Source organism: Triturus cristatus, chromosome 10, assembly GCF_964204655.1.
Source record: "Triturus cristatus chromosome 10, aTriCri1.1, whole genome shotgun sequence".
Taxonomy (NCBI): Eukaryota; Metazoa; Chordata; class Amphibia; order Caudata; family Salamandridae; genus Triturus; species Triturus cristatus.
The window spans coordinates 275,424,245-275,441,268 of NC_140593.1; the positions used below are offsets into that span (position 1 = coordinate 275,424,245).

The 17,024-nt window shown below is 45.9% G+C and overlaps 1 protein-coding gene across 3 annotated transcripts in view; it reads right to left on the reverse strand.

Moving 5' to 3' along the window:
* Positions 1–17,024, reverse strand: part of ANKIB1 (ankyrin repeat and IBR domain containing 1) — a 556,103-nt gene that overhangs the window by 241,609 nt on the left and 297,470 nt on the right. For all 3 annotated transcript variants that reach the window (XM_085631084.1, XM_085631082.1, XM_085631083.1), the window contains exon 12: positions 15,886–16,020. In XM_085631084.1, coding sequence (XP_085487210.1) covers positions 15,886–16,020 — 135 coding nt within the window. The remainder of the gene's footprint in view (positions 1–15,885; positions 16,021–17,024) is intronic.

The window sequence follows — 17,024 nt, forward strand, 5'->3', positions numbered from 1 at the left end:
TGGTCAGGGGGAACGCGAACCATATCAATAAAATTGTCACGCTCTTCGATATCGCTCAGGCTGAATCCAGAGACTTAGGATTGATTTTATTGGATGCAGAGAAGGCGTTTGATCGCGTAGCCTGGGATTTTCTTTGGGAAGTTATGCTGCAAATGGGGCTTGGTCAAGGTTTTATCCGGGCCATAAGAGTACTTTATCGTTCACCCACTGCTAGGATCTGTTCCATTGGACTCATTTCAGATGCTATCAAAATTTCAAGAGTCACACAGCAGGGGTGTCCATGCTCCCCCCTGCTGTTTGCCTTATATATTAATCCTTTTTTACGAATGTTAGGGAGTAACTCCCAGATCAAACCCTTCCGCGTTCTGGAATATAATATTCTTGTTTTTGCATACGCCGATGATATCGCCATAACAACATCAGATCCTCTTATGGCTATATCCGAGGTAGAATGGCTTGCGGCTGAGTACGGCGTAGTCTCTGGCTATAAAATCAATATTTCTAAAACTCAGATCCTCTGCACGAAGGATATTATGGCAAGCGATCCAAGGGCGGTTATGAAGGTTACGTATCTCGGAATTAAGATCTGAGCAAATTTGAAATATCTGGTGGATATTAATTGGGGGGATATCACCACCAAGATAAAACAATCGCTAGACAGGTGAGAGTGTCTACATCTATCTCTGGTGGGCAGAGCCAATATCCTGAAAATGAATATACTCCCCAAGGTTTTATATTTTTTCAGATGTGTACCCTTAGAGGTATCTCACGGCCAGCTATTACACTTTCATGTACTCTGCTCTAAATTCTTATGGGCTCCAAGGAAACTTCACAGGGCTATGCAGTTCATGACGCTCCCCAGAGAGAGGGGGGCTGGTCGGTCCCTGACTTTCTACTTTATTATTATTCGTGTCTTATTAAATATGCGGATAATGCTAACTGGAGAAAGCGTAAGCAGCGCTGCTGAGGCCCCCTCAATCAGATGTTGTTAGGTGAAGAGGTCAAGAACTGCCTTTTCAAGAGGTTGGAAAGGAGCTATTATAAAAGAACGCGCTTCAAAGTCTTGGGGGCAGCTTTTAAGGTGCGGAGCACGGTACGTAAGTATCTTCAAATTCAGGGATTAACTTTTTATACCCCGACTACGGCCGTAGGTATACTGCCTTCTATTTTTCAAGACCCCGTGGTTAATAGCTGGAGATCTAAGGGTATTACCCAAATTGGGGATTTTTATGGCCCTGGGGGACTGTAAGAATCCTTCACAGTTAGCTAATAAATTCCTTCTTCATAAGAATGAGTTTTTCAAATTTTTACAAATTCACGACTTTGAGTAAACACTCTATAATTATGGAACCTCTCAATTTAGTTGAAACTATTAGGAGGCAGAGCAGAATAGGGCTTTTATATAATATTCTGTTAGCTTCAAGGAGGGATGATCTGGATAAACATAATTCTAAATGGGCACTCAAGGTTCGATAGCCTAGGGTTTCTTTGGAGAAGGCGATTGTTATTGCTGGAGAAATTTACTTGTCAGCAAATCTTAAAGCCCAGTTTTATAAAACTATATTCAATTTATATCATACTCCAGGCAAGATGTTGAAATGGGGTAGTGGTAAATGCTTCCGGTGCGGCACGGATATGCTGATCTTCTCCATATCTTCTATGCTTACCCCAAAGTGGCCCCATATGTTGAACATATAGAAAAGTTCCTTACGGAGATCACGGGGGTGGCTGTTAAGATTTCGGCCTCTAACATGCTGCTAGGGGTCGGTGAAGATCTCAAGCTAGGGAATCCTATGTATAAATTGTATGTATAAATATCGGTACCTGCTCTTTGTCACTATGGCTGTAGCTTGGCTCTGTTTAGCATCCTCCTGGCTTCAACCCGAAGTACCATCTTTTGAATTGTGGAGAGCCCAGTTTTATAGTATATATAACTTAGAATATAGCCTCTATGCTGTCAAAGGGTCAAGGAAACGCAAGTTATGCATTTATGTATGGGGGGGCAATGATAGATCACATGAACGGTTGAAGAGCAACAAGAATGTAATCCATGGTAATGATTTTAGGTATAATCGAATTAAATTAATTGCTTTTATGCCTAGTTATTTGAACGGTTTTTATATGTAATTTTCTGATGTTTTTGATACTTTGGATAAAAAAAAAAAGAGACAGGAGACCGTTTTGATTGTTCCCGCTGACAGTGCAACATATCTGCATTTTGCAGGAGCTCTGCGTTGCCCGTACCCCAGTGCTTCTCAATCCTCCGAGCGTGCGCTCTATGTTTCAGGAACTGGCCCCCAGGCAAGTCATATTCTGTTCAAAAGTTCTTCAAAAGGAAGCATTACCGATTCTCGGTGTAGGTCTCCCATCACTTTCAGACCTGCCTTTTCCCAATCCTCCAGTCCCGCCCAGTGCTCTCCCTGTGGGAGGCAGCGAAGCATTGCTATGAGTATGTCTGGAGAATAGGGGTTTCTGGCGCCCACTCGCCTGAGGGATCTGGCCTAGCAACGCGTCACCACCTTGGTCTCCGCTGTGTCTCCCGACGAGTTCCTCTGCACCCGCAGTAATATCTTCGCACGGGTTGGGGCAGCCAGTGCCGTTCGGCACCATTCCCTGTCTGGGTTCTTTCCGGCTGCTAGCCACTGGATCAGCCAGTATTGCTGGGTTGCTACATAGTATCCGTCAAAGGCTGGGACTGCTAGTCCTCTGTCAGCCATGGGGCACTGCAACCTGGCCAGCACTACCCTCCTGTGTCCCGTCCTCCAAAGGAAGGACACTATCATTAAGTTGAGGTCCCTGAATGTTGCTCGCGGTATCCACACCGGAAGTGTGCCGAAAAAATATAGCAGCCGTGGGAGTGCCACCATCTTCTGGACTGCCACTCGTCCAGCCTCCGAGAGCAGCAAAGTCCTCCAGAAATCCATGGCGGTCCGGATCGAGCGTATCGCTCTGTCTACGTTGCCCTCTAATAGTTCAGCTCAGCCATGGTATATTTCGACTCCCAGGTACGGCAGGCAGTTGGGTGCCACTGTAGATTCCTCAAGTCGGGCGGCAGGGGTCTGTTAGGGGCTATAGGATACAGTTTGGATTTCTGCCAGCTGACCTTAAGGTCGGATAGCCTGCCAAATTGGTCCAGCATGCATCGTGCTCCCGTCAGCTCTGTAGCTGTATTGAGGAGGAACAGCAGGAGGCTGTCCGCGTATAGAGCTACGTAGCGCTACTGTAGTCCTGCCTGCTCCTCGCCCTGCAAGCCAGGGGCTCCTTGGCAAGGGCAAATAACAGTGGGGAGAGGGGGCATCCCTGCCTCTTTCCACCACCTGTATAGGCAAAATAGTTTTCCCGGTGCGCACTCGGGCTGTAGGGGTTGCGTAAAGCAGTTTCACCCATGTGAGAAGCCTCCCCTAGTACCATCGTAGACAGGACCTCATACAAGAAGAGCCATTCCAGGCTGTCAAAGGCCTTTTCGATATCCACCGCAAACTACGCTGCCTCCAGTTTGTTGTACTCTTTGGAGTCCATAACAGCCTTATGTTAATGGCAGTGTTCCGCCCTGGGATAAACCCAGCCTGTTCCGCGTGAACCAGGGTCGGTATGTGTGGCAAGAGATGCGTCGCTAGGATCTTGTTTAATATTTTATAGTCTATGTTCAGCATGGATAATGGCCTGTAGGCCGTAAAGTTGTGTGCTGGCTTCCCAGGCTTCAGCACCGGGACGATGAGGGCCTCTCTGGTAATGTTCCTGTGTCGTGGGCCGCCTAGTATAATGAGACAAGTCTGGGGGCCAGCTCCTCCACATATGCCACATAAAATTCGGCCAGTAGACCGTCGATGCCCGGGGTCTTTTTGCACGCCATGCACTTGATGGCAATCATCACTTCCTTCAGCCCAATATCAGTTCCTAGGCTCTCAGTCTCTGCTGGTTCCAGACTTCTTATCTGTAATCCCTCCAGTTATTCCCAGACCTCCTCTCTATCACAATGTGTTGATCTCTTATACAATCCAGCGTAATAGCGAGCGAAGACCTCGTTGATCTTCACCTGCGCATAGTGTCTGACACTCTGTTTGTCTTCTATTTCAACCAACAGGGAGCTTCTACCCACTGGATTCGCCAGCCATGCTAGGAGGGAGCCTAACTTGTCTCTTTCTGCGTGGGTGTGCTCCAAATACTTTTTGTAGTCGAAGCACCTGAGTCTCTCAGTCTGCTTCGCCACCTCCTCTTTGGCGTCGAGCACTGTCTGGTGGAGCTCTGGTTGGTCTGGTCGTCTACGCTCAAGTCACCTTAGGATCGCTTCTACCCCCTCAACTTCCCTCAAAAGGGTGCGCCTGACCCCTGTGGTGTGTGCTATGCATTGGCCCTGCAGTACCACATTGAAGGCATCCCATTCCGCATTCGGCGAGGAGGCCGTCCATGTGTTATCCGTGAAGTTTTGTGTGATTTTCCCCTTGATCTCCCCTTGGAAGACCTGGTCCTCTAGGGTGTCTGGGCAGAGCCTCCAGGTACGAATCGTCGGTATGGGGCATGTCCATCCCAGCGATAGAACCGCTGGATTATGATCTGATATTGTGCTTGTGAGATATTCTGCAGTGAGGACTTGGCTCTGTATATCTGCCGTGCATAGGAAGGCGTCTAGTCACGTGTGTACTTCCTGTACTATCGAGAAGTAGGAGTAATCCCTATCTTGGGGATGCAAGGTTCTCCAGGTGTCCAACAGTCCCCAGCCTTGTTGCCACGTATTGAATGCTTGGTAAGCACGCGCTGCCTGGGAACCTCGCAGTGGGGGTCAGATCTGTCCATCTGTATATCGAGTACGCTATTAAAGTCTCCGCCCATTAAGGTAGCGCTGGTCAAGTATGGTATCAAGCAGTGGTTCAGTTGGGTGAAAAAGGCTGACTGCTCCGCATTGGGGGGAGTAAACATTTACTACATTTAGTTCACAACCCTCTAATCGTCCCCGATTTGCTACATATATGCCCCCCGGGTCTACCAATGAGTCCACCAATTGGAACGGGATCCATGCCTGTATCCATATTAACACTCCCCTTGCGTATGCCTAATATGTGGTGTAATACATTTGGCCCTTCTAGCGCCTCTGTAATGCGGTCCCCTCCTTTTGTATCAGGTGCGTCTCCTGTAGTAAGGCTATCTGGACCCCCGTCGCCTATGGTAAGAGAGCACTTTATATCTCTTCGCCATTGTGTGCATACCCCTGATATTCCACATCATGCATTTGTACTTCTGTAGGGCAGCCATATAACAGTGTTATCATTCTCGGCCTCTCTCCTGCCCAGAGACCTGTTATTGGCATGCATTTCCCAGCTATTACTGATTGAATCTGTATACAGTGCAACTCAAGGTGTCCCCCCTTACGAACAATAAACAGGTCCCCCAACTCCTACTCCCCACGACAAGCAGATGAACACCCCCTATCCAAACTAGAACTGTGAGTTCGCAAGTGACTGCTTGCAGTTCGATCAGTCAAATGAGAGGGGTGAAGGCGGCCAATCTGCCGCTCACATGGTCCTCTCAGTCGCCACCCAGTTCCAGGATCGTAGGAGACCCCCGCAACGTCCTCCCCATGAGAACCCCAGTACCTTATCGTTGGGTCAGGTGCTTTGTGAGTCCCTATGGGCTCCTTAGAGGCTAGCACTGCCCATCAAGTTCTAAGCGATGTCGTCCGCTGCAGCGGTGTCACATTTGGGAGCACCACACTCGCGAGGTCCTTTCCCTTCCCACTCATCAGCTCCACCACCTGCATCACATTTCATCGCTCTAGTTGCGTTTCCTCTGGTGTGGGGGCCAAGGCCTCTCTCACGGCCCGCTGACTATGGAAGCGTCTCTCCCGTCATCGTTATCCAGCCATTCCCCGGCCTCCTGCAGGGTTAGAAAGAATTCTGTTCCGCCCGCTGCGGTCACCCGCAGCTGGGCCGAGTATTGCATTGTGTATTTGTAGCTCAATTGGCGCAGTCTTTGTTTCACGCCCTGGAAGGAGCTCCTGTCCTTCTGCACTTCCCTGGAGAAGGCCGGTAAAATTCGCACTGCGGAGTTGCCCACTGTTATGTCTCCCTTGTGACGTGCTTGTGCAAGGATGTAGTCCCTATCCCTGTAATGAAGTAGTTTCGCTATGACTACTCGGGTGGAGCTCCCGGTATAGGTGGTCTCGCCGGTACTCGGTGCACTCTCTCTAGGGCGTAGAATCCTGACAAACCCTCCGATGCCACTTCAGCGCCTAGACATTTATCGAGGTAGTCCACCATGCTGGGGCCTTCTATTTTTTCTGGTAGATATACTATGCGGAGATTATTCCTGCGCGATCTATTTTCAGTGTCTTCTGCTCAGAATTCGAGCGTGTGCACTTTCGTTTCAAGGATTGTCAACTGTTTCTTCATTGCTGCTATGTCCGGCAAGGTCTCCGATAGTTGGCGTTCGTTCGTCGTTACTCGCTCAGCTAGGCGCTTGTGGTCTTCTCTGATGAAGCCCAGGTCTGAACCCAGTGAATCCATATTGGCTTCCAGCCGCTAAATTGAGGAGGTGATGGTCTGCAGTATGTATGTCCTGGAGCTTCGGGTCCCCCGGTGGCTCCGCTTGTGGCTGGGATTTTCACCTTTCCTCCGCCGTCTTTTCCGCTGAGGCCTCCTCTCAGTCTTTCTTTTTGGGTATTTTCCCCATCGTTCCCTCCAAGTCTGTGCCGCCCCTTGTGGGCCTTGTGTTCATGTGGCGTTTAACTGGAGTGCGTGCTTCTTGGAGGCCTGTCGCCACCTGCGGGTGCCACTCAATGGGTTATGCCAGTGCCCACTTCCTGCAGGTCATGTAGGTCAAGGTAAGTCCATGCCTGCGCTGACCTCATGCTCCCTGGGTCAGGTCCCTGCACAGGGGCCCCACAGTTGCAGTCCAGGCCCTCAGTCCGGCCCTCCCAGTATTCCACAGGTAGGCCTCGCTCTGTCAGGCGCTAGTCTCTCAGCTCTCTTCTATCCCCTCTGGCCTTTCTATTGCTCTCTTTTCGCAGGCCCCAGCCGCAGCGCGTCTCACCTACGTGGCAGTCTCATGGTCCACCCCAGGATGCATACTCCTAGGCATCTCATATGCCCCCTCGTGGCTCCTGCTGGTTTGGAGCCTCTTTTCGTTGCACTCTCTGCTGGGGAGGAGGGTGTCCCTATTCTAAGGGCAGCCGCCCCACACTGAGCTACTGGACCTACAGATCCGCCGTTCTAGGACCCTGTCGCGCTCCTCTGCGGGTCCGCAGCAGTTGTGGCACGCCCCTCTCCCAGTGCGGCCCTGTTGGAAGTAGTGCGGGTCTTCCGGCGGCCCCGTGTCCGCTAGCTCCCTGCTTCCCCGTACTATAACGTAAAGCTCTGGGGCCCAGTTCTCTGCTCACAGCAGCGGGCGCACTTCTCACGCTCCGAGCGTCCCACTGTTGCCCTTACTATCGTCGGCTGGTCCGTGACACCGCAACTACTGTTTCTCAGCGGGCGCCACCACCTTGGGGAGCCTCGCGGCCTTGATTCTCCTCTCGGCCGCCGATTCTTGCAGAGGAGGGTGTTTTTGCTGTCGTTGGCCTATGCCTCACACTCCGAGTACTTGCGGGAGTTCGCTGCGGAGGTTTATTCACCTCCGGTCACTCAGGATCATATTTGATGGCCACCGGCCTACCGGAGCTCACGACCTGTGCGGCTCACTCCATCGGCGCCAGGCCACTCCCCTAAATGAATGATTACATATTAGCTACTCCCAATTACTCGGAAGAAAATATCTAGAGAATTCTGAGTGGACCTTCATCGACAGTCAGCTCTTCCCGTATTCTTCTGGACCGGCTTGAGAAATTGAGGAAAAACACAGAACCTAACAAATCTCCATGCATGCATGCTAACGGAGTACCTAAAATCAAACATTATCCTGGTCGGATTACAAATCCGCAATATCCCAGCTATCTTCACCAAAGACCCCAAATTTCAGATCTGGGAGCAGTCATATAGCCACCACCTGTTCAAGACACTGGATGGTATTAGGCATCGACACAGCGATTGAACACAGCTGTACGGAACTCGAGGAGATAGCAGAACTCGAGAAAACTCATCCTGGAAGACAGTACCTTAGCAAAATAAACACAACTATCTCCAACTTCGACACTTTTGAGCAAAACAAAAAGATCAATAAAATCCAGAAAGACATTAGAAATTACGACAACGAGAAAATGTACCCATACCTCCGGGACAAATTCTACGAGACTCCTTACCAACCACCAAGACAACAAAGGAACTGGGGCAGATTCCACAACAACCAACAAGTTACATTCTCTGACTCTTCTAACACCTCAGCTGAAGACCTAAGCCCAGGTGAGGGTCCCAGTACTTCAAGACCATAGAGACAACAAACACAGAGACCACAACCCCTCCTCCCGGCCGGTTTTATAGAGGCGAACCGGGGCAGCAGAATTGGCCGCTCGAGGGGCAACTACCACTACCAATAAGTACCAATACTCAGAACCGCCGCAAGTTTTACCAATGGGGCACCCAGTAACAAACAGATCTACCTCCACCAACGCCAACTCATCAAATTCCCTCCCCATCTTTAACCTCTCTCAAGATGAACTTTCAGCTCATGAGATCAGCCTTCTGAGTAAAGGACTTTCCTTTGTCCCCACCAACAAAAGTAATTACAAGAGAATCTTCTGCAGTTCTTTAGAAGAATTAGACTCAAGCAATTTTTTGCAGAAAGACCTCCACATGACCAATCTGGTCGTTCACCTTTCCAACCACACTCCACATTTTAACCATCGTCGGCTCTCATGCCCCCTGAAATCCTCACCTTTGAGAGACTAATTCTACATGAAATCAAAACCTTCAGACCGAACATGAATTTGTTCCCTACAACCTCACCTTGGATGAAAAACAGGCCCTCCACAGCCTAACATCCAACAACGATATAATCATCAAACCAGCTGACAAAGGCGGTGGTATTGTCGTCATGGAACAAGCAAAATACGTCTCAGAAATTCTGAGACAGCTGGGCAATACAAATCACTATCGGGCCCTCGCACGTGACCCCTTACCTGAAATAAGAACCAAGATCCAAGGGGTGACTGAACTTGCGAAATCCTACAACATTATCACGGATAAAGAAGCCACCTTTCTTAACAGCCACCTGCGTACACCCATGAGTTATGTCCTACCCAAAATACATAAAGATGTACATAATCCTCCGGGCAGACTCATAGTCTCCGGATGTGGCTCCATCCTTAAGCCAATCGGTAAATACACAGATGGCATAATTAAGAATTTTGTACCGCTCACAGACACCTACGTCCGAGACAGTATGGACCTCATCAACCTCATTGAGGACACCCCATTCACTACGAGCACTGACTTGATGGTCGGCATGGATATTGAGTCGCTGTACACTAATATCCCTCATGAAGAAGGACTCTCAGTTATAAGAGAACTACTCGACTCAAGACCACATCCTACATGAATCCCTACTGATTTTGTCATGGCCCTGCTTGAAATTGCTCTAGGTAACAACTACTTCCTGTATGAAGACACCTACTACCTGCAGATCAAAGAAGTGTCTATGGGGGCATGTTTTGCCCCTAATTTTGTTATACTTTACGTGCACGACCTGGAAAAAACCAAGATTCTGACCCCCGTCAGCCCCTTCAGAACATACATCTCTTTCTGACGTCGCTATATAGACGACATTCTGCTAATCTGGAAAGGCACCAACGAAACCTTACTACAGTTTCTAGACTGGCTTCATAACTGTCAACCCCACTTTAAGTTCACAGCCGACAATTGTCTCCCCTTTCTGGACCTTTCATTACAGGTAGAAGAAGACAAAATAGGCACAGCCTTATTCAGAAAGCCTACAGAACGCAACACTCTACTACTGTACTCCAGTTTCCATCCACGAGGTCTACGCGATGGACTACCGTTTCGAAAATTCCTTCGGATCCGCCGTAACTGTAAATGGAGGAAAGATTTCTTCCGTGAAGCAGCTGTACTCACCGAAAAACATATTGAACGTGGGTACCTCAAAAGATTGGTTACCAGAGCCCGCAAATGAGCATGGTATAAACACAGGGATACCTTGCTTACACAAAAAGAAAAAAGGATGGACACCTGCATTCCTTTCATCTCCACCTTCTGCCCCACCAGTAACAAGATTGCAAAGATCATAAAAAAAAATTGGAACACTCTGACCCCATTAAACATCTTTGAGGAACCCCCCCCCCTGTTTTACTACCACAGGGGAAGGAATCTCGCAGACCACCTGGTACAAGCCATAACATGGCCCAAAGGAAATAACAAAGAAGAATCCATTACGAGTGCCTGGGGCTTGCCACCCACCATTGGACACTATAAATGCCAGAGATGTGTTGCATGCTCCACATCACTCAACACCAAACAATTCCAAATCTACGAGCGGAGTTACCCATTGAAAACATTCACCAACTGCAGATCAAACAACGTTATCTATGCCATACGTTGCCCATGCGACCTGTTCTATAGTAGGCAAACCAATCAAATGATAAAGGACCGGATCATCCAACACCTAAGCTGCATCGGATGTGGTACACCAACCGCCCCCTGGTGTCGCACTTTCGAGAACAAGTCCATAGTGAGACTGATTTACCTGGGATCTAGTCAGCACACAGGGTGTTAGCCACACATTGGTACCGCTACCCCTGCTCCGCCTCCCAGTAAGTTCTGTTACCACCCAACCTGCATAATCCCTCTCTCGCCCGGCACATCCAAGTGCTCGTGTTAATGCTTTCCACTATTCATTATTTAATTTTCTCATTAAGATGGAGACGCCTTGATGCTCCTGGCCAATGCGCCTGATATTTCTCTAAACAGCACCACTGTACCTACACTTCCCTTCACTTTGGATCTACTCTAATTGCAATTCCCCTGTAATTATATGGGAGCAACCAAACAATGTAAGTCTTTGCACTGCCCTGCTTGCTGCTAGCCTGCATGTCCGGCACCACTCTGTGCTTGCGCTAATTATTGACCGGTTCTCAATTTGTTGGTTGCGGTCTGCTTCTGTTGACAGCGTTGTCCGGCAAATTTGCAGTTGCGCCAGACTTCTGGATTCTTTCCACACCTGTCCCTGGAATTCTTCTCTACAAGCTCCTCCTTCTGGACCTATATTCTGAATGGCCCTTACCTGATATCAACGAGTAGGTTCACCCCCCTGACAGTACCTTGTTCTTACTCCCATGTATGTGGCCGCCAAGATGGGGCCCATATGGTTCCCTTGCCACCTGTGACCCACCCCCACCTCCCTCTCTCTGAGCCTAGACACGCGTTCATTTCCTACTAGTGCCTTGGTTGCCGCTCATCACTGTCATTGCCTTCTATCTTTGGCTCATTTCATTGCCATTATAGCCTTTCCTTTCTCTCAGTCCACTATCTGAGTGTATTTTATTTCCCCCCACAGCACTGTTATGTAACTAATCGTAACCTAGTACTGATGATGGCCTAACACTTCCACAGGCCGAAACACCGTCGACTCTTACAGCAAAATTTTCGGCGCTCATCTCTTTAGAATACCAATTTAAACTACCCTGTTTCACTTGCATTTATTGTATGGATACTTCTACGCACATATCTTGTATACATTCTATCTTGTTTTTCTGCCTCCCTGTCGTTGTACATACTTTATCAGGTGTCACTTGCGCCGCTCACTATTTCACGAGCACTTGTGCACAGTATTACACACAATACATGCCATTAAATGTAACGCTGTGTTTATCTTGTTTCTTAAAATATATGAAGTAATTTATACAACGGGAAATATCCTTCACCACGAAGGCTTTTCTACGCGTTACGTTTACAACAGTACACTTACCACATAAACGTCTTTACAACGTGTATGCTTTCCACGACCGTCTTTACCACGCAAGCTGCACTGGAACGTCTTCTTCCTCGTCCGGTTCAGTCCTTTTTTACTGTCAGCGAAGACGTGAGTTAAAGGCTACAATTTAAAAAAGGGGCCTGGGGGGGGGTGGGGGGGGGGGGTCCCCCCCCCCAAAAAGAACCTGTTGTAACGTCGGGAAGTGGAGGCAATCCGCGTCGTTTTAGAGGAAACGGAATGACGCTTCCTCTTTAAGAAGTACGACGTAAACAAGGAAGATCAAGGAGAGGAGACTACGTGAAGAGGTAAGGGGAATATAAATTTAAAAAATATATATATGGATTGAGGGTAACTGGCAGGGGTAATTATAATAAGGATTGGGGGGTCACGTAAGGGAACAGGGGAGGGGTATAACCTTTACCAAGAGTATGCCATTACCATGCATAAATTTACAACGAAAATCGTTGTAAAAGTATGCGTGGTAAAGGAATATTCGTGGTAAAGGTTATGCGTGGAAATAGCATTCCATTGTAACGCATGCGTGGTAAAGGCATGCGTTGCAACGGAATGCGCTGTAACAACATATAACCATATACAACGAATCACTGTTGTCTTGCAAATAATTATCTCCCTGTTTCTCCTCCAGTGCCCCTAGCAATTAATTGTGCCCCTGTTAAATTGTCTGTTTAGTCACACCCATAGAGACATTGTTCTATGCTACACGTTTGCCCTGGTCTCTATGGGGTTTATGGGTTACCTCCTGTAGTCTGTTACTGCCTACTTATTAGCTACAGCGCAAAGCCAATAATGCATTTTGAAATCATTGTTAAACAACCTTTGACCTGCCAGTATTGTGATTGTGCACCAAAGTGTAGAAGGAGAGAGAATGAAAAGCAAAACGGAACGAACCTTGGAAATGAGCAGTGATGCAACAGAGTAGAGCAAAACTAGGAGCAAGAGAACCTAAAAACACATACACTCTTTCGAAGTGCTGCTGGTAGAAGTAAAAAACAGGCTGAAACAGAAAGCAGAAGCAGCAGAAGGACACCTCCAAAAAATATGAAGATATACTTGGGTCATGCTTCTGGGATGGAGAAACACCGGACAGAAAGTGAAGACAAACTGAAGTCAGCATGAACTGACCAGACAGGAGCCAGCAAATAAGACTGACCATGAAGCCTACGAATGGTAAGCAATGGGTGGCCTCCAAGTCCTCTGTGTCAAAACAAAATGTCTCACAAGCAACAGCACATGCACTGTCGCAGGCGAGCCCTAAAAACGAAGATCCACTGGTTCAGAACACAACTTTAATGCGTAAAAGACATTTCCAAAGTGATACAGAGGCACAGGAGTAACCTAATGTAACACTACAAAGTAACTCCCACCTGTGATCATCAGCATATAATAGGATCGTTACAGAATTAATGGTACAATACAATTTGTGCCAAACCTCTAATGTCATGAGACCCAGAGGCTCTGAACAAACTAAACACATCCCTGAGACTACAGTAGGGCCACTAAAAGGTAAGGAGGGCATTGAAAGCAACCCTCTTACATTGGGCCATCACTGCCTGAACATCAAATGGAATGCTTGCTAAGGCAGCTATGAAAGCCTACGGCTTCCTTTTATGGTTGAAATTACTTAACAAATTATGTATAAAACCCCAAAAGCCCTTTAAATTTGGCAGTTATGGTATGACACACAATAAAGCACAAACTCCACTATGCTCTGTACACTCCTTAGTCAATGGTGTGTAAAATACAAGCTGTCTACAAAGAGCAAAACGCTGAAGAGTGTGAGTTAGAATGTGAATTATGAATTACATACTTCAACTGACAAACAGTAGGTTGTGTGTTTGCCAAACCATAACTAACCTTTAACAGTGATCTTTCAGTTAAAATATATTTAACTGTATATGGTGTGTATGTATGCATATGTGTGTGTGTACAGGTGTGTGTGTGTGTACAGGTGTACACATGAGTAACTTATTATAGAAATACAAATTGATATTTAAATAATGTTCAGGGAGATAGACTTCCATGTATTCTCATGATATTAGGCTTAAACTGGAAAAATCGTACAGGCAGTTTGAGGGATCCCACTTATGGGTGAAGAGATCTGAAGACAGCCTCTGTTTAAGGTCAGAGGTTTAAATGGCACTAAAAAAGTAAGTATTTCAAATCTTTTTTATGATTCTAGACAAGGGATAGCCCTGCTGGTATGAGTTGCAGTCTTGGGGAGATCTCAGGCTAAAACTATTTTATAGTCCTTTTCTCTTTGCATCAGGGGATTTATAATCAAAAGATAATAGCCCGAGAATGACTGTAGACATCCCATATGGTCAGTTGGTTTCAATTGAGAGCCATTTGAAGGTGACCAGTGTAGGGGATATATTGAGCACAGTCTGGTAGCCATGTGTCACACTTTCAGTGTGAGGATGATTTTGGGCAGGCGAGCAAGTAACACGTTTCCATAGTCTATCCTGAAAAGAACTAGACACTGACAGCTGTTTTGAGGTCATCTTCAAGGATATATTCCGCTCTGAAATCTGAGCTGATATTGAGCATTTTTAACAAATTTGCTAATGTAGGCTTGATGGTTTAGATTTGTTTGTCGAGTGTGAACCCCAGAGATTTTGCCTTACTGTGGGCTGCAGTACAGCATGTTCAGAGAGCTTAGCCTGGATAGGATGAGAATGCTACACTAAGTGGGGACATAAGAAGGATTCGGTTTTTAAGGAACTGAACTTCAGGTGGCGAACAAACATCCAGCATTGAATATTTCTAGGACTCACAGCAGAATGACAATGTCTTCTGTAGAAGACATTTTCAAATACAGTGAGGTGCCATCCACACAAAAACCCTTGGGTTCCATGTAAATTGGTTTAGGAGAAACCATGGAACCTCGGGGTACACTTTGGAGGAGAAGGCATGCTGGAGAGAATTGAAGGGGTCATGTACTTTACAGCTTAGTGGTGCTCCTACCCCAACACATTTGCAGCACTTTAGATTTGTTTAGAGTTGAGAAAAGTAAAGGGTCTACCAGAAGATAAAGATCTAGAGGTGTACAGTCTCGAAAGCAGGAAGGTCCAGTAAGTCTTATGACTATCAGGCCTTCTTAAGGTTCATAGAAGGCATAGCAGTTTAAGAGCAGGTGCCCCTGCACACCAAATTGGTGACATGCTTCATCATCGGGCACATGCTCCTCTTAGGACTGGTACTCCAATGCCCTATGGGCCCCACAGTGGGCTCTTTGCCAGAGATCTTTTATTTGATTAGCTAAAGAGACTACCTGTGTAGACTTCGTGTGAAGTGTAGACTGGCTTTCAGGATGAGTGAATAGTATGCTGATAAGCTCTTCTACACTTAAATATCCTGATTAAATGTAAGCATTATTGCTACATACTGATCCTTAGAGACTATTTTGTGCTCTACCCGGATTATTTACCTACACTAGTGCACTGAAGTAGGTAACTGTATTATGATTTCATTTGATTGGAAAATGTCTAAAAACTACGACACGGGGCAAGTTGAAAATATTCTTTCATAGCCTGCTGGAGGGTGGTCATCAGTTAATATACCTGTGTTAGTTCATCCGAGGAGCTTTAAAAAGGAGTTCTTAACCGAGATTCAACATGGCGGATTATCCATGTAATTTCAGCTTCTCAAGAGAAGAGATGCTTTAAGACCTTTGGACAATGTCCTTACTTAAATACAAACTATGTTCAAATTGATCATCTTTATTCTGTCGTACAAATCTTTGAAGCTGATGTCTGTAAAGCCCACATGACAAGAAATTGTAATATGCCAACCTTTCCTTCTTAACTACGTAGGTTAGTTTATAATTAGCCAGTCAATCAATCAAACAGGAAGTCATTTACAACACTAAATTTCATTTGTATTCACATGGCATCAAAACTCAACAGCCAAACCCATACATTATCTAGTACTGGTGTTAAATATTTCTGTTTGTATGAGAGCTCTATTGCATTATATCAGTAGTGTCATTTCACTTTCACAATAGTGGGTTACCTCTACTGTCATTTCCTTGGATTGTTCTTCTACATGCTGAATAACCTCATAGCGAGTGCACCGATAATAGCCACCTGTAGAAGAACTGTGTTTTTTCCATTCTTCCAAACAAATCCAGCAGAAATCATACTTGCACTACAAAAAAGAAAACAAAAAAAAACATTTAACACTGGACATGACATTCAATTTGATGGCATTCTATATTTGCTCAGATATTAAACATGGAAGCTGCATAATATTTTTCATGCTAAATTATACTTGTACAGTTCACAGCTTTTAATATGTTGCATTTCAAACCTATCGCCCAGAATCAGTTTCAAAGATCTTAAATTCCCCCTAGCATCATCAAACATGCTCGCAGGTACAGCCTACAATTTACACTCTTACAACTATCAAACTTCACACACACCATTGAAGAGTACTTTACTGTTAGGCTTTATCCCATATAGCTCTTTTTATATTGAGGAAGGGTTCAAGACAACTTCCAGAAGTGATAATCTACAACTGCGCAGCTGTCTTTCAAGTAATTCAATCACAGTACAAAGGGAACTTTGATGAGGGAAAGTTGAAGATTCAGTTGAACATGGTAACTGTGCACTTAGTTAAGAAGCCTCCTCCAAAGACTCCCAAAACGTACACATGCATCATCATATGTGGTAAATAGACGGTACAACAGTTCAAGAGCGATGATGTTGAACTTTTTCCTAGTTCTTGATCTGACTTTTCAGTTGACAATCGAGATATGTGGGAGGCAGAGAAATAGAAATCAGTAACTTGATACTCTTCTAAAATAAAGGACAAGATGTTGACAGGTACGATGGGATTCCAAAGTACAATTTATGTTTAAGAAGTGGAGAAGACCATGCTGTTTCAACATCATCACAATTGACATTTTTGTTTATGTCACACTTAATGGAAGTAATGAAATGATGCCACTATTATGACGTTTCAATTCAAATGCTATCATAGTCGGATAATTACATTAGTTTATGCTGCGTTATTAATATATATACCATTTAATATAATCCACATATTATTCACAAAAAGCGTTAGTTATTCTTTACTGATTTGAACTCCACAATAAAAAAATACTTTGACTTGTGAGATTTTAAAAAGTGGATCAACGGTTTCTTAATGTA